Genomic DNA, 24618 nt, shown 5'->3' with positions numbered 1-24618 from the left:
GGACATAGTGAGGGGCTCATGTTCTACTCTAACCATGAAAATCTACTGGATGGTTTTGAATGAACTGGATGACTTTGGGATCCAGTTTCGTTGGATTCGTTGGGATAGAGCCCTGGTGGCGCAGCAGACTAAAGCACTGTTATTAACATCAGCTGCCTGCAATTACTGCAAGTTCAAATCTCAGCAGGCTCAAGGTTGACTCAGCCTCCCATCCTTTCAAAGGTAGGTAAAATGAGGACCCAGATTGTGGGGGCAATAAGCTGATTTTGTATAAATATATACAAAAGTATGAAGGCTATTGCTTAACGCATTGTAAGCCGCCCTGAGTCTCCAGAGAAGGGCAGCATATAAATAAATTAAAAAATATATATTTATAATATCCCACAGTATTATTGTCAGGGTGGGAGGGGGAAACTGAGGAAATACTATATAAACTAGTTGGAGCTCTTGGAGAAAATGCAGGATGTATATTTATTAAAAAATGTGGATGTTACAAAGGTTAATTCAGATTATGTGTTATCTATCATAAATGCGCATACATAAAAATGTTATTTATAGGTTCTTTACCCTGAATATTTCTGGATAATCCAACCTGGACACCAATACTAAGCTTTTGGGAGCAAATATTTCTGCAGGCTGAATCAACCCAGATTCCTGCTCACCTTCAGTTACTCTTGATCCCTTGAAAAAAATATATGCATCGATTAACAGATAGAAGGTGATTGTTGAATAAACAGTATAGAAAAATTTCAATCAGAAACATTACATTTAATACATTTTAAAACTTTAAATCAATAGAATATAACATGTACATCACATCTAAAAATCTTACCACCCAAATGATATAATCTGCACAGAATTCAGTACACTGATAAATAGTATAAAAGTGTATTACACAAAGCAAGGTAAATAATGTATACTTCACACAGATTATATATCCATTGCACTTTGAAGCTAGCACACCATAGAGCATATCAGTTTTCCATAAAAGGGGGAATTGATGTAGCCAACATGCATTCTAATGATTTTTTTATTCTCTTTATTATATGTTTGCTATACAGTATATTTCTCAAAGTGATATACTTGGGGGTGCTATTTCCCTCTGATTCTGTTCAAATCTTTTGCTTCTTTCTAGGATTCTTCAACACAGCTGCCTTAACCTGCGTGTTCTGTATACTACAACAGCTGGAAATGAAAGTGGCCTCAAGAATTGCAGTCAGGATTTTATTTTTTTTTCCAGCTCTGGCAACAGTGCCAGCTATGTATTCCATCTAGATTGTGGTTACTATGGCCCCTGATTCGTTATCCCTCTATCTATGCCAGAAATGCAAGCAGAGTTTGCTTTCATTTTTATGAGGTCTTTTTTGCTGACTCCTCATGCATAGCATCTTCCCTCTGTAATACCAGTAAACAGGAAGTAAGTACCAGTAAATCGGGAAGTAAGGAAACACCAAAGTTTTAATTTCTTCTGTAATTTTGGCTAGAAGAAATGGGCAGGAACCATACAAATTTCCTCTTGTTAAGAAATGAAAGGGAAAAAATAAAATCCAGTCTTTCATCAGTCCAATTGGGGAAATTCCCTTCAGAAGTGGACAGGCAGATCAGATCACAAAGGACAGCAACCAGTGACTAGAGGGAAGGGGTTTTACCTGACACTGCACTATAGCAATTAAGAAAAAACATTTGCCTGAAACCAAATATGGTGTTTTGATGAGGTGGGGGGGGGCATCCTCACTCCAAGGCAAGCATGATGTACATATTAACTCCTAGACAGGAGGACCAATTCTGCCACAATAAAAACAGAGCTACTTTGGAACAGAAAGCTAGATTATTCATTTATTATTATCCATTTTCACTGCTTCTCCTATGATCTTTGCTTTTTAAATTCAAAAATTACAAGAATAAAACAAACTGGTAAGGAAGATTAATCCTTCAGAGGAAAGAGAAAAGATTTTTAAAAATGTAGCCAAGCTTGATCTAAAAGCTGAAATGAGTAGGATGGGAGAAATGTGAAGTTTTGCAACTTGATAAGAAAACTAAAAGGCACAAATATGATGGGGTGGGGAAAACCTGATTTGGCAACAGTACACGTGAAAGGCCATCCTTTAACCATACGAGTTAACCATGAACCATTGCTGGTAAATTGCAACTTGTATTTAAGTATACTGCTCAAAAAAATAAAGGGAACACAAGCAGACATCTGAGATCTGAATGAATGAAATAGCCTTATTAAATACTTTGTTCTTTACATACAGTAGTTTATACACTGCTTAAACAACTAAAAGGAACACAAAACTACTGTATGAAAGGAACAAAGTATTTAATAAGGCTATTTCATTCATTCAGATCTCGGATGTCTTCTGCTTGTGTTCCCTTTATTTTTTTGAGCAGTGTATATTAACATGAACTCAGACCATAGGAAATAATTGTTCCACTCTACTTGGAACTGGTAAGACCATATTTCGAGTACTATGTCTAGTTCTGAGCATCATCGTTTGAAAAAGAGAGTGATAAATTGCAGAGGAGGGTTACCAAGATGGTGAAGGTTCCATAAGCTAAATCCTATGACAAACTGTTAAAAGAACTGGATACATTTGACCTACAGAAAAGATTATGGGATGACATAATAAACTTCATATCTAAAAGACTTTTCCACAGAAGAGAGAGGGACATATTCTGTATTGCCCAAGAGGGCAGGATCAGGACCGATGCATTAATAATACAAGGAGAGAAGATCAGGCTAGCGATCAGGAAGAATATTATAACTGTATGAATTATCAGCCAGATGTTAATTAGATCTCCTTCACTGGAGAACTTTAAACAGGCTAGAAGATCATCTATTAGAGATGATCTAGTGGATTCTAAACTAAGCAGATATTGGACTAGGTTATCTTTAAGATCTCTTCTAGCTCTATGATTCTATGACTTGCACTGGTCTCTCATAGTTTCTTTTTCCATAAAAAAACCCGTATCAACCTAAAGTGTCCACCCTCAATCTTCCTCCTTAAGTGGGCAAGATAGATCAGAAGTTGAAAGTATCTAGAAAATAATCTAGAATTTACTAAAATTTAGTAAATTCCTGTATTTTAAAATTCCAGCTTGTAACTTAGGCAACATTTCAGTTCTTCATGCAAACAAATGATTTAACCTCCTTTTGCTAGAAGAAAGAAATGTAAACAGAATGCAGAACAGAAGAGAGTTGTGGCTTTGCAGCAAGTTGTAGCAGAACTGACAGATCTTTTTCAAACATATTACTCAGCATTTTGTAAAATAAATGACATAAATTCCATATATGGTAATTAGATAAACAGTATTACATCAGGTTTATACAAGTCACAACCAGTATCAAAGATGATACATGTTCTTTCATTTCCAACATTCCAAGCATTGTTTAACAAATACAAAATGATACAATAAACTGTAGACAATGTTCTGAGTTTCCAGTTATTGTGTATTCCTTCTCTGATTATGCCAAATTATTTCTTCACATCTATTGTACATTTTTAACATCTTCATCCTTATTTATGAGGATGAGGAAAAGGTACTGCACAATTCTGTATATCTGGCACAAGTAAAGTACAAATAACCTCATGATAATAATAAATTTTCTTTTACCATTAGGAACAATCCAAGGAACACACACACACACCCCCGGCACATTTAGTAACCAGATGATCACATACTTTAGCAAATTTTACATATGTTCCTGCTTATTAAAAATGAACTTCTGGATATTTACCTTTCTATAAAGCAGGGCCTCCCAAATATTTTGATTGATGGCAACATTTGCAAATAATTACTTTCCATTTTAAAAAATCAAAAATAAAAAGATACTAGATGGGGCATTGATTTTGGTGGCTACCAATAATAGTGTTTATGAACCTGCTGGCAGTTACAGGTGCTAAACTGGAAATCCTCATTTTGGCATTTACTGAAAACATGACAATTTTTAAAGGATTGTTTGTGTGTGGGTTTGTATGTATTGCCACATGTGTGGTGGATGGCAGGTTGATTTATCAAAAGACAGTACATATTTTATTTTAAAAAGTATATGACAATAGCTTCCAAAATTCCATGCATTCTTTCTACATTTTGTTGATGAATAATAAAATTGATTATACCTAACTTGAAATATACATCTGCCTTCAGCAGCTTTTGTTTAATAAAATGATTTTAATCTCATTTTAGACAACAATGTTAATTCTAATACAGTATTCTGGCATTACTAGTGCTTCTGGTTTTCTATGTTGAAACATTATATTGAACACAATGTAGAAATTTCATTTGTGGATTTGGCAATAATATTCTATATAATGTAAGAATTCTGAAGAGAAACATAACTATTATTTACAAATATTTGAACTGTACCAATTGTGTGTAATACTTCAACTTTCCTCAGTTTTTCTTGTGAGCTCCAAACTTTCCTAATCTCACATTTTCTACAATGTCAACATTTGGGAGAAGGGTATCAGAAGGAAAAGTCAGGCAAAATCTCTTCCATGTCTTCCACCAGAATCCCTCCTAAATTGTAATCTATTCTACAAAATGATGGAGCGCTTCTAATTATGAAAGAATTGAAAAGAATCAAACTATTTTATGATTTAATATATTTTTAAACTGTTTTGATTCCATTAAAATTTGAATTTTGATTTTAATGTTATATGACTTTATGCTATATTTCTATCAGAAGATTGGAATAAATATTACTTATTTTAATATTTTATATTTCACATTGAAATGCATCTCAAAACAGCTTACAACAGAATTATAAACAAAATATGAAAAACAATGAATTAAAATAATATGCTATTCCATCTCTTTAGAGGCTTAATTGGAATTCAGAGCCCTTTGGAGAAATGAAAAATATGATATATGTATTATATAAGCCACATTTAAAGTTAATTTTAGATGTATACTACCAAAAAAGTCAATAAAAACCAAGTTAGGTAGAAAGTATTAACAATCTGTTATTAGCCCCTCTTCCATTTTTAAATAAGAACAAAAGAAAATCAACTCTATATATTGAATAATTTAAAATACTGTGACTAAAACACTCTAAGTTTATACATATTATTGTCTAATAATTTTTTTCCCTTCTTGCTTTTCTCCATCCTACCCTGGTAAAACTATTGGGAGGCTATCCTCTTGCCAAATACATAATTTTCTGGTATTTCTTTAATTATTCTTCTGTGCCAAAGCCAGAGATGCTTACTTTCCTAATAGAAAAACTGACACTTTCAGAATTTAAAACACACAACAATCTGCTTAAATATATTACTGATCAGAAATGATCTAAAATACTTTTGGATTCATACAAACATATGTCAAAATTTATCCTAAAATTACCATAATACATACATATGATAGATAGAAAGATGGAAAGATAAATAGAATATAGTTGCTGGCTTATCCATATTTATGGAGCATTTTTTTTACTGGAAAGTAATTCAGCAATGTGGTATTATATTAATTAGGAATGTTTTCAATTTATTATTGAAGTTATATAAGAAGACCTTACCTATTGAGGTAATTTCTGTTATACACACAGTTTAAAACAGTAGGCTTCCTTCAGAAACTATTGCATGTTAGGTGAAGACCCTGATTGCAAAAAGTTTTTGAAGTAACGAGCTACTTATGAAAGTATTTACGGTAAAACACAACTGAAACACTGGAGAAGCATCTGTAAGATCCTAATATAATATGAAATAAGATCCTAAGAGGATTGGGGAGATATGACTTGGTGGCAATGTCTAGGAGTACTAGCAGATAATAAAACTGAACAGGAACAAACATTACGGTACAACAGCTTTTTTTAAAAAAGCATTTCCTATGCCAGAGCACTGACATAAATTTAATTGCAAAATAATATACAGTGATTACTCTGTGGACTTAACATGGTTATTTCTTTGGGCTACAGAAAGGGACTTTGCTACTACTGTGTTAACACAGAATTGTCACTAAAATATATACATTCAAGGTACCACACTTGTTTTAGAATTAAAATTGGCAAAACAATACCTTTAGCTATATCAATCTTTTATGTCAACAGCTGACAAATAATCTTTTCTTCAACTTCTCAATTACTGTCAGCATAAAATTTCAAGAATTATTCCAGGCCAGTTAAATAATAAGACAAAGGGATGTAAACTGAATTTCTCCTAAACAAATTTATTGATACACTTGTCATTATATTAATTACTTTACAGCATCTAAAAACCAATACACTTTTTGTGGCATAACATTTGGCAGTCTGGAGTATATACAAATTTAGATATAATAAGGGAAAAGAAGTGAACTCAGAAAGAAGTATACAAGAAAAAACTGACTTAGGTAATGAAGTTTCAAAGCAAATAGATATAACTTAAATATTTATAAAGTTGTCTATAATAATCTTCCTAGGATAAAAAAGGTAATATTAAATGTATTATCATGATTCAAGCAATGCTGAATAATAAAACTGCAAAAGAAAAAAACAAAAAGAAAAGTTTACTATTATTCACAGTATTATAAGAGAATTCCATTTAATTTTAGCCAAAAAGCAATGCTAAAAGGAAATGGTTTAAAACACTGTAGAAAAAAATTCACAAGTACATATTGCACTATCTGAATCCTTAGATTTTCCCACTAAATCCTCATGCCAAGTAATATGTCATTGACAAATTATTTAAAAATCCAAAGTGGGTCAATTAATTCAGCAACTATTTTTGGATTGCTCAGTATCCAAATGTTAATAAGAAACATATTTGAAAAAGAAGTTGCCAAACAGGTTACACCCAAAATCTAAACCAACATTTCTATTTTAAGGAATGTATTCATATCTAAATGCATTTATCTTAAAGGGAAGATGTTCCATTTCAGATCTGAACGATGAATGAGAAAATAAATAGGACAGAGTACATAATTTGTAATTATAGAGATCAATTCCGTACAAATTTTCATAATTTTAAAATTTTCTATGTAGAACCAGTATTTTAGAACATTGCACCATTATACTTTGCATTTCATTATATAACAGAAATAAAAATTAAATTAGGTTTGCAGGTTTGCTTTCCTCCAATTCACAACCACCAGAGGGAGCAGGATGTTTAAACAAATTCCACTGAAATGTAGTAAGAAGAAATTGATATCAAATCATTTAACACCACTTAAGTGTTATGTTGAATTGTTCTCGGAAAAAACAAAACAATTATGGGAAATACTTCAGTTGTTAGATAACAAAATCACCTATAATTCAAGTAAATGTTTCTGAGAAGAATTTCTGAGGCTAAATGCAATGAATTAAGCACTGATTCATGAAACATACATTAAGACTAGATGAACTGTTAAAATTTTCAGATTTTATTTAGAAATTAATTTAATGTAAATATCAACTTAATTCAAGGTTCAGAAATAACTGTGGCTGTCTTACTGGAAACAGAGCAAAATAATTCAAGTATTGTTTCCTTGCAGAGAGCTGTTCCTATTGAAATTGAATAGATACTGGTATGTGTGAATGAAGGAGGAATTTTAAGTAATTAAAGTTATAAAGAGTAGGAAGATACAGAATATGTATCTATATATTTACTTCAGGAAGTATCTGCATTTATCTATCCATTGCATTGTATACTTGGATTTCAGAAAGGCATTTCACAAAGTAGATCACAATCTACTGCTTGGTAAGCTAGAAAAAAGTGGGAAAGACAGCATCACCACAAGATGGATTCGTAACTGGCTAACAAACCACCCTCAATGTGTAGTCTTTAATGGAACTACATCTATATGGAGGGAAGTAAGCAGGGGGTACCCCAAAGTTCTGTTTTAGGTCCAGTACTCTTCAATATCTTCATAAACGATTTAGATGAGGGAGTAGAAGGGGAACTCATCAAATTTTCAGAGTAGCCAACATAAGGTAGGCTCAAGATCCAGATGGATCCTAAGAGACTTGAACACTGGGTCCTATCCAACAAAATGAAATTCAATGTAGAGAAAAGTAAGGTTTTACACTTAGGCAAGAAAACCCAAATATACAGGTAAAGACTAGGTGAAACTTGGCTCAATAGCAGTAACTGCGAAAGGGATCTTGGAGTCCTAGTGGACAACCACTTAAATGTGAGCCAACATGGTGCTGCAGCCACCAAAAAAGTCAATACAATCCTAGACTGTATTAACAGAGGGATAGAATCAAGATCACGTGAAGAGTTAGTGCTGCTTTATAAGGCCTTGGTAAGACCACATGGAACACTGTATTTTGGTCACCACAATATAAAAATAGATGTTGAGACTCTGGAAAGAGTGCAGAGAAGACCAACAAAGATGATTAGGGGGGTGGAGGCTAAAACATATGAAGAATGGTTGCAGGACTATATCTAGTCTAGTGAAAAGAAGGACTAGGGTAGACATGATAGCAGTGTTCCAGTATTTGAAGGACTGCCACAAAGAAGAGGAGTCAACCTATTTTCCAAAGCACGAGAAGGTAGGACAAAAAGCAATAGATACTAATCAAGGAGAGAAACAATGTAAAACTAAACCAGTGGAATCATAGGTCTTCAGAAGTTGTGGGTGCTCCATCACTGGAGGCTTTTAAAAAAAAGACTGCACAGCCATTTGTCTGAAATGGTATAGAGTCTTCTGCTTGATCGGGGGTTGGACCAGAAGACCTCCAAAGTCCCTTCCATCTCTGTTATCCTGTTACCTGGCAGACAGCACGCTAGTAAATATGTAAGAGTAATTTAGTACCCTCTAAGTTGAAAAATATATTTTAGACGCTCTCCTACTTGTTCATATTATAGTTTGTCGTATTTACCTGCAAATCGATCTCTGCTTCATAGAATGTTAGGCAAGAACAATAGTGTCGTTCAGAGTTTATATCTGTCAAAACCACCACAAAAAATGTAGGCTGCTTCCTTTCTCTGGATAAATGCCATCCTCCGGGTTGACAAAACTACAAAAAAAAAAAAAAAAAAAAAAAAAAAGCAAGCACACAGAGAGTTTAATACAAAGATAAATTAGACAACAAGAATAAAACTTATTTTATAAAATAATCAATAATTGAACATATAATTGAACATAAATAATCAATAAAGAACATATAATTTGATATTTCAAAACCAATATTGTGTGGATCTAAAATCAAATCAGAAATGTAAGAAACCCAGGCTGCAGGAATTGCAAAAAATAATAATCATCATCATTGCAGATATTCTACTGATTTTCAAAACTATCCTTTATTTTTCTTCCGGTTTTGTACCATATTCCATTAATATTTCAGTTTAATTACTAAACTGAATCTATTTAAAAAACACTGTAATTCATGTTTCATTCAGATATTGGTCCAGAAGCATTCAAATACAGAATTTATTATGCAAACTAATCCAGGTAACATGATATTTGCATAACAAAATATAATTTGATTTCCCACAAACATAAACCTAAAAATTGGTGTTGCATTTATAATTTTCAGTTAGGCAAGTATTTAAGCACTTCTCTAATGAGATTTTTTTTTCTTTAAAAAAATAATACCCAAAGCTTATTGCTTTCATAAATCTTTAGACATACTTCTGCTAAGTATGACTGCTAGTGTTCCGTCTACAACGAATATTTTTGATCTCATTTCCTTATCTATACTTTTAAAAAGAATGCTAAAATGAAGTATGAATCAAAATATTTTGAAAGAAAACCTGTTTTGTCCTTGAATAAAGTTTTTAATACATGTAAAAAAACTAATAAAACTAATGAAATAGTTCAGATGATTTTTTATTTTAAATTCTTTCATCAGTGGAATGGTTTAAGAATGGCTTCAGAAGTTAAGTGGGCGCTCCATCATTGGAGGCTTTTAAGAAGAGACTTGAAGCCATTTGTCTGGAATGGTATAGGCTGGATCTCCTGCTTCAGCATGGGGTTGGACTAGAAGACCTCCACGGTCCCTTCCAACTCTGTTATTTTGTTTCACGCAATGTATTTGTCAAGGTTCCAAGTAACACCCCCAACAAAAAAAGACTCAGAGGCTTGAAATTCCTCAAAGTTCCATTTTATTAGAGATGTCATATTGGCACATCATCTGGGAAAACCCGAATCTGAGTTTCCAGGTTTTCCCCACCCAAAGGAAAGTCCAAGCCCCTGCCTAGCACCATATGTCCATCACATGGTCCAACCACAGCACCATCTCAACTGGAGATGCCATCTTTTGCATTGAACCTTCAGGCCTGCCAGTATTTCTTTCTGCAAGCAAATGCATCTGTTTATTACTTATTCCCTGATTTGAACAGGAGGAGCATGGGACCAACTTTCTCTGAGTTCAGAACCTAAGCAAGGTTAGGCATGGTTAGTATACAAACAGGCGGCTAGCAGATTGAACATCGTTCCAGAAGAAAACAATGGAAAACTATTTTGGGATTGTTGCAAGGAAAACTACATGAATATATTCATGAAAATACCAGCTTAACCTGATGGAGACTTGATCATGCACTAAATATAAATCCTAATAATTGTGGTACTTTTTGAATGATAGCTGTGACTATCCCATTCACAGCTGCATTGTCTACATGAATCAAGATTATTTACATTAAAGAACATAATACAAAAGCATATTTTCTGAATATTTAATAAACAAAAAGAATGTTGTGATTTTGTGTATGAAAATATTACATGAACTGGCTGGCTGTCAGTTTACTAAACAAGCAACATGAATGACATATTCAATGATGTACTGCAGATGACATTAGTTAGATATTTCTACTAAGTATCAGATACATAACAGTATTATATGCAACAAAATAAAGAAGTCATATGACCTTTCAAGAAGAAATTCTGTTTAACAATATATTCTGTTATATTTACAGCTCTTTATACAGATGTCCCAAGATTATTTATTCATTTAATTTCTCTGCTGCCTCAGTCCAGATAGACATTATATAGATATAAATTATAATGAAAGTCAGGTAATGTAACAATTAATAATAACATAGCATATTCAGCAGATTTTAATAAAAATGGTGCAATATTGGTCCTTGCTGAAAACAAGCAGTTCAAGTACAAAACCACCCAATATTTATTTATTACTTTATTGTACTTTTATGCAGCTTCATTCAGGCAAATCTTAGTGACTAACAATAGCTGACTCCACAGGAGGGAAATTTTAACCAAGAATACTTGTCTCCAAGCCTCCTTCCATTGTACCTCACATACTTTAAACCAGCACACACAAGATTCTACTTGAAACAATCTCACTGATATCTAGATTCTAATCCATGAAGGCTTTTAAAGCTTATTATCAGCACCCTACATTGTGAATTACGACGTGTCAAATTCTGATAAAAGCACACCCACTAAATAAAGTATTGTTAATAGCATAATGCCATGCTGATAAACTGGTGATTCCAACATACGGTAGAGCTTTTAACCCGGGATATCAAGCTAGTGTCCCTCTTCATCCATAACAGTAATTTGGATCCTTTAAGATTGTTTTTGGAAGCATTTACCTACATTTGAATTTTAACGTAGATGACAAAGTAATCATTTACAGTATGTTTAGATTTTCAATATGCTGGAAATAGAAGGCACTGGATATGGTTTCTGTCAAGTGTCTTGCATTGTTTCAATAAGTTCTGCCAATATCAATATTAATATCACAGCAAAAACAGCCAATTTGACTGAGTAAAGCAATGAATTACATATTGGAATTTCAAGGCTTTTTTGCTTCTAATTTTCATCTACCTTTTTCATAAGAGCTGTTGCTCACTTTTTTTTAAAAAAAAAAATAAAACCTCTTGAAGGAGACTCAATAGATCCTGGTTTCCAACTGCTGCATCTTGAACAGTTTTCTGAATCATAAAATAGCTCTATCCTCAGTTACATTTTCAAGAATTTTGCAAGCTGATGGAGAGCAGAGCTGAGCCCCAACATTTAGTGTGGTAATTGGCTGTTCTATGGCTAGCAGCATGGCGGCAGCAATGGAGCCAGGAAACTTAGTTCTTAACTATTTACCAGCATACCACTGCCTCTACTCCAAATAATGGAAGGAGGCTGAGTCTCGGTGTTCTATTAGCATTTATTGAAGTCCTTTTGTGACTAGCATCCTGTCAATAGCAATTTCCTAGAAACTTTACAGAGCAAAGTACATGAAAGAGTAGAGAACAGTGCTATGAATGTTATGAGTGCTATGAATGGAATGCATCAAATCCAGCATCAAATCCAACATCAAATATATTCTGAATACTAAAGTCAACAGTAGCACAGACGAATCTTTATGAAACAGTTGAAACAAAGTCAAACCCATCAACAGCAGTTGTGAATAATAAAAATCAAGACAATTCTACACAGACGCCAAACAAATGCCAAGGCTGGGAAAGAGATGTCTATGTAGGTTGAGAATGGAACCAAACAAAATATCAGCAATCAGAAACTCTTGTAAAAAACTTGCTTTGAAACAGGCAAGGATGTTTTAAGAGCAGACAGCAAGACTGTTATAAAGATTTGTCCATGTTCTCAGTTTTTTGTATGCAAAAGACCAATCCATCTCCTTTAACATTAAGTTCCTTTAAATTCACTCACCTGTTCACTGACCAGTCAAGGAACTTAGTTAAAAGGACTGTATGAGTCATATTCTTGTCAACAAGCTGCAATGCAATGATTATCTTCCCAGACAATAAATAATGAAAGAGATAACTGAATACCTCTGTATTTGAAAACCAATTGATTACAAGAAAATATCACTAATGTGTAGAGAACAGGAAGATCTCTACTTCTTTTGTCTCTAAAAGTTATTTGGGATCATTTGGGCCCTTTGCTTCAACATATTCAGAGAAGTATAGCTCAATGTTTCTCTTAATATTCAGTTTCCACTATCAAACTATTTACAATGGAAAAAAAATTCTTCTAATACTCATCTGGAACCTGTCTTCCTGAATTTAAGACTATTGTATTATGTCCTCCATTAATTATTTCAAATTATTCGATATGGTTGAATATCAGAAAGACATAACAGATTCTTATATTTCATAGATACAACTATATGATTCTACATCTATGTACACATTTTATATTCTCATAATTCTCCATATAAACCAATTTTTCAATGACAGTTAAATATCATTTGAATTATATTTCTGTAATTTTATATACAGTATAGTAGTAATACATTTTACTTTGTTTAGTGCATTATGTTTAGTAGATAAAGATTTCCCTTCCCTGTCCAATCACGTCCGACTCTAGGGTATGGTGCTCATCTCTGTTTCTTGGCCGAAGGAGCCAGCGTTGTCCAAAGACATTTTCTGTGGTCATGCGGCCAGCATGAATGCCAAAGGTGCATGAAATACTGTTACCTTTCCACAAAGTGGTACTTATTAATCTACCTGCATTTGCATGCTTTCGAACTACTAGGTAGGCAGGACCTGGGGCAAGGAAGGGGAACTCACTTGGCTGTGCAGCATTCAAGTCTCAAACCCGGGCTGTTAGCGTTCAGCTGACAAGATCAATGTCTTTGACTGCTGAGCCATCATGCCCCTCTATGTTTAGTACCTATGGCTCACAAGTTCCTGTGAGGAAGAACGAAGACATATTTCTATACAAGGGAGAAAATGACTGGTCATTACAAGTTACATAGTATTTTCTAAAGGATAGTTACATAATCACCACTTGCAGTGTTCACAGCCAGCTTCCAACAAGCAAAGTCAATGGGGAAGCTGGCAGGAAGTCATAGATTGCAGTCTCATGCCATCACACTTAACAACCTGTGGTGATTCACTTAACAGCTGCAGCCAGAACTGATATAAGTCAGATGTTGTCATGTGACACTTGACTTTACAAACATGTCATTTATTAATGGAATTGCTAGCCCCAACTCCAGTTGTTAGTCTGAAAAGGTATTGCCAGATACCCTGATTATTGTCAAAGGAAAACTTGAAAAGGATAAGAAAATACTGCATAACCTGTCTATCCAGAGTGTTTGTTTATTAAAAAAGTCCCAACCAGTGGGTGTTTAAAATATAAAGGATGCAAAAAGAAACCTATGTACTGCTTTTTAAAAAGTGACATCAATATCACTTGCCTAATGTACTCCCTCTGATGGTACTCAAGAAAAGTCTCATTTCTAGTCCCACTTAAAACTGACAAAATCCATTCATTGTGCAGCTGACTGGAGTATGTCAAGGATTTGCCCTATCCAGGATAAAGGCAGGAATAGAACAGATTGGAAATCAACTTCCTAGCTCTTCTGTGCTAAATGTAGCAACTAAAACAAACATAGACTTCATCCAAAAGTGCATGGAGCTGAACTGCCCCCAAGGAGACATAAATCATGTTTATATCCACATAGAAACAACAGCATAACATTATGATACCATGGAAAGACAGGAAGGATAAGAAATATTTCAGAAACATAATATATGCCTCAATATATATGGCATAGGATTTAATTAAGAGCATAATAAAAGCTGCATTAGCCAAGTTAAATAGATGGTCATTGCTTCACAAATAGAGCATGAAATGTACTATGACTGCAAATGATGCTAAGAAAACCAGCCCAGATGTATAAAGCCATTAGCCTGCAGCTGGGCTTAGCTCAAGGAGGATTTGTCGTTGTTTCATAATGATTCTGATACAATTGTAAGTCTTGAACTTATGATCTAATATATTCTGCTACTGTATATAGTTACTTTATTTGGAAATGGGAGAATATAACAATTCATATGCTAACCAAATACATCTAGCTTTTCTATTCTGGAGATTAATGTTGCTAGTCATTCTGTTGAAATGGCTTTTACTTTTGTTTTTCTTTTGATTTTTGGAATATGATGGTTTTGATTATATATTTTGTATGAAGAATATGAAAACTGCAATTTAAGACCAGATTTGGTCCTGCAAAACTATATAACTACTATGTAAATATGTAAATGATAGAAAACAGCTATATAAGAGCCCACTTAGTCTAGTGGCTAAGGTACAAGGCTAAGAGCCAGGAAACTGAGTTCTAGTCCCACTTGAACTAGACCTTGGACCAGTCACTCTCTCTCTGCCCAACTCAATGTTGTTGTGTAGAAAATAAGAAAGGAAGGAATATTAGGTATGCTCTGAGCCCTGAGTTATTTATAAAAATAATAAAGGCAGGATTTAAAAAAATCTAAAACCTCTCTTTTAAAAAGGCTCAAAATATTTATACAATATTCACCTGACAGGAAGTACAAGTTTTTCTCTCTTCAATTATCATCGGTGTATTATGGTACTTGCTTTCCATTTATTGGGAACAATATCTACAATATTGAGCAAGAAAAAACACACTAAATGAGCCAATTATACAAATCTCTAATAAGGATCCCCCTAAAGATAAGATTAACTGACCCAGTTAATTTATGCGGGGCAGAGGTCGTCCCTGGTGTTTGCTAGGTTAAATTTAATTCTCCAAATGGAACTTTGTTTTATTACTGGTATCTTATGTCTTCCCTTGGTCTTATTTCCATTCCGTTTTATGCTGTCTTTCTTCCTTTCTCTGTCCCCTTTACTCCATTTCCATTCCAGGTTTCTATCTTCTTTTTTTTGGAAAGAAGAGGAATGAGTTCCTACTCCCTCAAACCTTTCTGTGGGTGAGAATGGTTAGTGTGAGAATGAATTGCTAATAAATGAGCAATTAATTTTAGAAATAAGATAATCTACATCAATAATATTGATACTACTACTACTACTACTACTACTACTACTACTACTTGTGGCTTCTGGCAGCTCTGAAGTTGTCCAGATGCAAAGGAAGAAAGATGATTCAGTGCATTGGAGGTAGGAAAATACTCTGACGACCCCTTTCAGCAACTATGTGATGTGGAATAAATGCTCACATTAACACAACACTATTCTGCTACTAATTAAAGCAGCATGTCTTTTCTCAATCTCTGTCATAATCTGGGGGGGGGGGGGGATGCCAATGTTTTCAGAAGTCAATTCTTTCTACCAGCTGTTAAAGGAATGCCATTTTTTCTTTCAGACTTGTAGAGAAGTCTGAAAAAAGATGCAGCTGTTTTTGGTTGGAAGAGATGTTGCTGTGCTTGTTTAAGATTGAAGGCACTTCTTCCAAATCCTTTAAGTGTGCATAGACCAATTTCCAAGGCTGACTCCAGCTAGAGTAGACAAAATAGAAAGCCAAGCATTGCACAATTTTTTCTGTGTTTAATGAAATGTTTTGTTCTTTTTATGGGGAATTGTCTTAAATTTTTCTTTTCAAATAAATTAAGAGAATTGATTTCTCTGTATCCTTATATCATATTTGGTTATACCAAATTCTGTTAGGTCATGTTGCATTTTAGGTATCATTAATTTTATTGAAAAATGCAGCCTGTTTCTTTGGTACACATAACACTTTCATTGACAGAAATTGTAAATTCATTTATTATATTTCACACTTTCCCAAATTAATATACAAATAAATAGCTATGTTCCTACAAACTAGTATTGCAGACTTGAACTATTCTTTACAGCTTGGGCTACCGTATCTCCAAAGCTGGAGAAAACACTGAAAAGGAGACTAAAATGACAATATATTTTATTTAAAACACAAAGAACACTTTTCCTCTAAGAAATTAGAAAATTCTTTACAAATACTTTGGTTTGTATCCAGGCTTTTCCTTTTGCAAACAAAAAGGACTGAAATCCAATAACAACCCATGCTGGGGAATGGGGATGTTTATTGCCAAATACCTCCCTTACAACATACCATTTTCATACATATCCAGAGGGTTCCTTAATGTTCTAACCCCAGAGCATGAGGACAAAATCTGATGAAAATTTCCTCCCTTTTGTTCTGTGAGAGCTTCATAACATTCTTTACAGAAGAATTTCAATTTCAGGGCCACTAGCAAATATGTGGAAGAGCTATATGAACACTGATACATCTCCCATGTAGCACCAACCCATTGCTATGAACTCATTTTCATAGATAAGAGATATATAAAGAGACAGAGATGCTAGAAATAGTAAGAGATATAAAAAGACAGGTAATCCTCAACTTACAACCATTCATTGAAGGTTTAAAGATGCTGACAAAAGTGACTTACGACTGGTCCTTGCACTTACATCACAATGTGCTTGCAGTCACATAATCAAAATTTGGGTGCTTGACATTTATTCATTTATTACATTGTTATGCCGCTCATCTCTCCTACAAGGTGACTCTGGACTGCTTTCAAGTTATAAGCTTGGCAATTAAAGGCATGTAATGGCTGCAGTGTTCTGGTATAATTTGATCACCATTTGCAACGTTCCCAACGGACTTCTGACAAGCAAGTCAGGGGGATGCTGGATTCACTTAATGACTGCATGACTCACTTAACAATCATGAAGTTTATCAAGCAGAATCCTAGTGAGAGGATCTGCTTCTGATCTAGGAATCTACTTGATGGATCTGCTTCCTCTTTAGGAATTTGCTTGGTGGAACATTTTGATATAGTCAGAAGAGCTTTATATGCTGTAAAGCATTCTTTCCGAGGTTGTTGTAACTTTGAACAGTCATTAAGTGACTGGTTGTAAGTCAAGGACTACCTGTACTTATATTAACTATTTGTTGAATATCTGGAGCTTCCCAAATATCTTTGATGTTCCTAGCCAAAGTTCTGTAATCCTGATACTTATGTAGGACCATGGAGACGTTGGAACAGACCATCCTTAGCAATAGTGGATTCCATCTTTACATTGCTAAACATCCTTGTTCTCATAATTTTCTTCCTTTTTCCTTTCCTGGAGTGGCCCAGCTTGAAATCATTCCATTGAGCAGAAGCACATTCCGTCCATTTTAGAGACTGCAACATGATCCCCTTCAGAGATTGAACAGTGGCTTCTTTTGCTGCTTGTTTTATTTTTTTCCGGATACCAGAGCCTACCAAAAAATAATGCTCTGTAAACATTGGTCTTAGTATCAAACCAAACAGTCATTTACCTTGAACCAGAGTACAGGACTTTCCTCCACTCCCTTTCTCTATTCCATCTTAGAACTAGAGGTCACAAAAATAGTAAGTCTGAACTCTTCCCCTCTTGTTTCATTAAGTGTATATTTTTATGAAGGTAGCAGGAAATGTTGTTCACTGGAGAAATTATTTAGATTACAAGATGTTATATAAATAATAAATATATAATCTCTTACTATACAGTGTTCTTCTACATTTATTTGATTTTCAGTATCTTTGGATAAACAAGCAGCAGTAAAAGGATTACAGAAACAAATCACCCCAAAGGTGCTTTTTTCAAATGGCAGCTGGATTTTTTAAAAAAATCACTTCTCATCAAAGAAGCTTCTTCAGCTCTGACTGGATGGTGGGGAATGGAAGGATTTATATTCCTTGCAGGCAGCTGGTCATTTGCATTCTTTTAGCTATGTTCTCAGGATCACCTGAATAGTACAAATGGGTGTGGAGCCTTCTTGGAACTGCTGAAAGGACTGTACAGTAGACTGGAGATAGATAATGTTGTATCCCTCTCCTTCTGTTGAGAGAGGGTTGTTCAATTTTGACACAGAGGGCCTCTCTCAAACCAGTGGTCCTCTCTGTCCAAAATGTGGACTTTACTGTCTTCAAAAGAGTAGCATTTGTCTTTTAAATGCAGATAGACTGCTGAATTGTTTGTTCTCCTATGTTGTGCCATGCATTTATGAAGTGATTGTTTTGTTTCCCCAATGTACAGATCTGCCCGTGTCTCACTTGTGCAGATAAATGTTCACACCAAAACTTTCTGCTCTTTCTATTCTATGTATCCTTGTACAGTAAAACAAAAACAATCAAACTTCTAAATTTTGAATCTTTTAACTATTTTAAAATAAAGCAAGGCATAGAATAATTAAGTGATTTTTTTTAGACATTATGGTCAGCATTAGACAGCATGTTTGAACTTCATCTTTATATTCTTGGTATACAGATGTTTTATAACAACAACAACTAAAATGCCTGTTGACAACTCATGAGCTGTTACAGAAACCAGACATATTGACCTTTGGGGAAAACATGCCAGTTAACTTTCTTGGAATGAAAAATTCAGAATATTAAAAACAAACTTTAATGTATTTTGAATAAAAAGTTAAATTCTCCCAACTGCTTGGTTCATTTCCAGCAACTTTCCAAAAATTTATTTAACTCTGTAACTGCCTCTAGAGTCTAGACAAAAAGCTTCCATGGAATTTGATATCTGAAAAGTTCATCATGCCCTGCAGCTCAGCCAATAATATGAATTGATATCAATCTATGAAAGAGAGGATTAGAAACCAGACAAAAGAAGAAAAATATCAAATGTGATTTTCTTCAATAAATATTTTTTAATAGGCACTTCCAATATGAGTCATATAAATGATCAGTTTTATTTCATTAATGGCTTTTTATTGTTTTGCACTTGAAAGCGATATCCTGAATGACTTAAAAAATGAATATAACATACAAGGATTAGGGAAGATAAAAATAGTAAATTTAAACAATAATTGCTGTTGTAAATTCAATAACATTGCTATCTCTCCTAGAATCCCATCCTATTTTGTTGCACAATACTCCCCTTGGGAAATAACCAAAAAATGTAGGTTAATATAATTGATGTTGTACTTGCAAGAGTAGTTGGCAAGCAGGTGTTAAGTAGTCATTTTTATCTAACTCTGTTTAATTCTCTCCAGTTTCTACTGAATTCTCAATTAGTCTGATCGGTTATTCACTGCTACATATTGGTAGAAATGTGGTTAAAAGATGGTTTTGATTTTACTGATTATAAATCCACTTAGTATTAAGCAGTAAGGCTGGAAATGTGGAAGTTTGGTGCATCATCAATTCAATTTCTAGTCTTACAAATCAAAATCTGACTTCATATACGTGTATCAAAAAAGAAAAAAAGGAAGAAGCATTTGAACTCTGTGTTCTGTCACTATTGGATATATTTGAATTAGGCTGGTCCAAAAAATCATTTAGTAGAGTTTGTTTAAAAAACAAAAGGGTTGGTTTTGTATTTTATAAGGTAAGATTCTACACTAGGACTTCCTATTTACCACAGAGAAATCAAATAGGTTTATCAAATTTGAAGCCTTTTAAAGCAAAGAAAACTTTACCTCTCTGCAAAATGATTAGCAACCATACAATTAAGGAAATATTTTCAGAAAACAGTTCAGTTCAGGTCCTGCAAACCATCAGGATTCCACAGAATGTAATCTGGGAAGCAATGGGCAAGCTGCTGAGAATATGATAACACCAAGTAAGGAGATTATTAATGCAACAGTGAGTACAAGTTTTGCCCTGATAGAAGGCCCCAAGTCTGCTAATGCCCAAACTATGGATGAAATATTCTATAGGTTTGAATTAAAATAGGTAAAAGATTGACAGCACTATAGGTAGTCCTCAATTTATGAGCACAATTGTGCCCATAATTTATGTTGCTAACTGAAACATTTGTTAAGTGAGTTCTGCCCCATTTTACAAATTTTCTTGCCACAGTTGTTAAGTGAATCTTTGCAGTTGTTAAGTTAGTAACATGGCTGTTAAGCGAATCTGGCTTCCACATTGACTTTGCTTGTCAGAAGGTCGCAAAAGGGGATCACATGACCCTGGAACACTGAAACAGTCATAAATATGAACCATGTGCCAAGCATCTGAATTTTGATCATGTGACCATGGGGATGCTGCAACGGTCCTAAGTGTGAAAAATGGTCATAAGTCACTTTTTCACTGTTGTAACTTTGAATGGTTACTAAATGAGTTGTTGTAAGTTAAGAGGACTATCTGTACTGGCTAATGGAATGGAATTTACATACTTCTTTCAGCAGAGATAAAAGTTCACTCTTAAAGATACAATTTAGTAGTCCTGTCACTGATGCAAACACATAGTGGTCAAGAGATCAAAAGGTTTGCTAGTTAAGTATGAGTGAAATATGCAAAAGCCTCTTATGAAAGAACACCTCCGGGCACCTCAGATGCCCCAGCCCAGTCCCAGCTGCAATCATACTCATCATTGGCAGTCCAAGGCCCCTATCCCAGGTGACCTTCGCCCTCTTCTTGCTCCTGCTGCTGACCAAGCATGCCCAAACTGACCCTTCATTAGGCAGCTACTAGCCATAAGAGGCCATCTTCCCATAAGGAAACTGCCATACAAGACCCTGAAAAGAAAGCCTTGTGCTGCCAGCAGCTGTTTCGCAAAAGCCAGGCTGACCAGACTTGATCAGAAGTGGGAGCAACAAGATTCCAAAGATCACCAGAGTCCACAGGGGCCCAAAAGAACATAGATGAGGGGGAGATGGGGGAGGGGGAGTCAAAGCACTCCTGCATAAGTGTGGGCCTGAATTTTTAATCACATGACCATTGGTTAATCGCAACAACCAAAACTTTGGGAATTGATTGTAAGTCCCCTCATTCAGCACCACAGGAACTTCGAATGGTCACTGAATACATGGTCATAAGCTGAGGACTACCTGTAAATGTTCATTTTCCTTCAGAGTGTTGGAGATACTCTTTTATTACTATTCAGCAGAACACAAATGGAGCTATCCAATGTCCTGCCTCCTACTGCTTTCTGTAAGAGGGTAAGAGTTAAAGTGTCTATTGATTTTACCACTCTTCACTTAGAATGTTTGCCCTGAATTTTCCTGTCATGCTTGACTTTCTCATTAGAATTCAAATGGCCTGAGAATGGGACAAGACCCTTTGTCAAGGCAACAGAAGTACTGCCTTCTCAACTGCTGCATGACGAAGAAGGGTCTTTTAAAATTACATTTTAATTTTAAAATTATCAAATTTATTATGAATGGGTTTTCACAAATTGGTTTTTATGGCTGTTTCTGGAAAAAGAACACACTGATGTTATGGCCGCATTTAAGAACTTGTGAAGACTTGGCTAACACAAGGTAATTTTCCATTTCCTAGAAAAAGCAATACGATTCTGTGGATAAAACATTCCTTAAAACATGAGAATATAACAGGAATGTTGGCAGGTCAGTTATCTTGCTAGCAACATACTATTTTACATGTCACTAATGCTATTTATCCTATGAAACAGCAACTTTCATTACAAAAACGTTTAAAAAAACAGTATTCAAAGTTTCTGCTTTAGTTTATTAACTAATAATTCATCTTCCCTTCCCACCATTTTCTCTGACCACTGACTATCAAGAGTTTGCCTCTTCACAAAACAATGAGGACCCAGATTGTCAGGGGCAATGTACTGACTCTGTAAACCGTTTAGAGAGGGTTGTAAAGCACTGTGAAGCGGTATATAAATCTAAGTGCTATTGCTAAATGCAGTCATTTGTAGACACTGATTAATGACTTGTATCCTTATTTGAAATCAGATTTTCCTTTAAAAACTTAAGTCTGTTCCTGAATTTAATACAACTTTGCAAGTTACTTCTGGGGCTGCAATATAACAAAAATATAAAAGAATCAAGTACATTTAAAAGCTTCTTTGGGACTCTGGGAATATTTGCAATCCTACCCACTCTATTTTTGTTCCTCATAAGTAATCAATTTTAATGTCACTTACATAGATTATTCCTCTCTATATACTATGTACTAGTAATAGTTGTTTAGTTCATGAACAGTTTTCTATTACTATTATTACTGCTATAGCTCTCCCTAGATTTTCCACCTCCATTTTTAGCCAATATTTTGTAATTACTAAGGATTCTTTTGTTCAGATTATTTTAACTCCCTAACATTCCTCATTTCAAAAAAAAAAAAAGCTTTGAAGTGCATGGTTTCTGTGGTTAGAACACACCTATCTGTAGTTCCTTAAACCACATACATTTTTTGGGGATTATACTGCAGCAGGAGAAAACAGCCATGTAATCCCAAGAAAAGGAGTTCTTTTAAGAAACTATGGAAGGGTGTTATGTTAACACCCATTCTACTTCTATTTTTTCACTAAACAATATCACTTTATTTAATTATATTATTCTTTTTTTTTATTGCAAAAGTTTTACAATTACATTTTCACCCCTTTTTTCACCCCCCCACCTCCCTCCCCAAACTTCCCATCCTCCCTAACCCTCCCTAACCCTCCCCCCCAGACTTCCCTATTATGTACTCATAACTAATAATACTGATATATATACCTGAACCCATCCCTCCCCCTATATTATTTTCCCTCTTTATCTCTTTACATTAAGATATTTCTAATACATTATTTTCAAATAAAAGCTATTTGGTACTTTCTAGTTTGGTATTTGTTCTGAACATATTCTATCCACCTTTTCCATTCCCATTCATAAGTCTCTTGTGAACAATCTTTTAAATATGCTGAAATCTTCGCCATCTCTGCAAAACTGGCCATCTTCAAAGTCCATTCCTCGATAGTAGGCAAAGCTTCATTCTTCCAATATTTACCTATCAACAATCTTGCTGCTGTTATCATATACAATATTAATTTTATTTCACCCCGTGTAAAACCCTTAACTATACCCAATAAAAACAATTGTGGAGAAAATTGAATTTTTTTCTTCAAAACATTCTGCATGACCCACCATATTTTTATCCAAAAAGCCTTAACTTTCCTACAGGTCCACCAAACATGATAATACGTAGCATCCAAACATTCGCATCTCCAACATTTTGGCTGAACATTAGGGTACATACATGACAGCTTTTTAGGATCTAAATGCCATCTATAAAACATTTTATAAAAATTTTCCCTCAGATTCTGCGACTGTGTAAATTTAACATTCTGAACCCAAATTTTTTCCCATGTTTCCAACATCACTGGTTCTTCAAAATTTTGTGCCCACTTAATCATACAATCTTTAACTAATTCCGTTTCTGAATCCCTTTCTAGCAAAACATTATAAAGCCTTTTAATATGCATTGGACCTTTCTGTCTTATATGTCTAACCAATTCTTCCTCATGCAACATAATACCAGTTTTTTGGTCCTCTTTCCATCTCAATTGTAATTGATTATATTGTAACCAAGTTAAATTAATCCCTTCGTCCAACAGTGTCTGCAAGGTCTTCAGCTGCCATCTACCCGCATCTGTAAAAAGAACCTCTTTGTATAAAAACCCCCCGAGTGACATTATATTTGTATTCCACAAGGTATGACCAAGATCCAGCCATAGCGGTATTTTATAATCCCATTTGAGTCGGTGCTTCTTCCAAACTCTCATCAAAGAGTCTCTAAGTATATGACTTTTAAATACTTTATCAACTTTGTCGTCATAAAATAGGTAAGCATGCCATCCAAATTCAAGATCAAAACTTTCTGCATTCAATATTCCAGCCTTTTTACTTCCAAACCAATCACTTGTTAAAGTTAAAGCTGCTGCATCATAATATAACTGTAGGTTTGGAAGTTTAAGGCCTCCTCTTTCTGGAACATCTTGCATAATTTTCAATTTCACTCTCGGCTTTTTGTCGTTCCAGACAAACTTATTAAGTCCAGTTTGCCAAACTTTCAGTTGTTTATCACTTTTAAGCACCGGAATCATTTGAAACAAAAACAGAAATCTTGGCAAAATGTTCATCTTAACTGCTGCTATTCTTCCAAGTAAAGACAGTTGCAGCTTTTTCCAAGTCTCCATGTCTTTCTGAACCTCTCGCCACAACACCTCATAGTTATTTTGAAACAATTTCATGTTTGATTCTGCAACCTGAACTCCAAGATATTTTACCTTAGGTACAATTTCAAAACCTGCCCTCCTTTCAAGCTCATGTTTACGATC

At 34.5% G+C, this 24618-nt stretch overlaps 1 protein-coding gene across 2 annotated transcripts in view; it reads right to left on the bottom strand.

The window, feature by feature from the left end:
• Positions 1-24618, bottom strand: part of SBF2 (SET binding factor 2) — a 227759-nt gene that overhangs the window by 117840 nt on the left and 85301 nt on the right. For both annotated transcript variants that reach the window (XM_034417071.3, XM_034417072.3), the window contains exons 3-4: positions 8783-8920; positions 568-681 (exon numbers count right to left, since the gene is read on the bottom strand). In XM_034417071.3, the coding sequence (XP_034272962.1) occupies positions 568-681; positions 8783-8920 (252 nt within the window). The remainder of the gene's footprint in view (positions 1-567; positions 682-8782; positions 8921-24618) is intronic.

This window comes from Pantherophis guttatus, chromosome 1, assembly GCF_059756535.1.
Source record: "Pantherophis guttatus breed Tessera chromosome 1, ASM5975653v1, whole genome shotgun sequence".
NCBI lineage: Eukaryota > Metazoa > Chordata > Lepidosauria > Squamata > Colubridae > Pantherophis > Pantherophis guttatus.
This window is presented reverse-complemented; position numbering and strand designations above follow the sequence as displayed.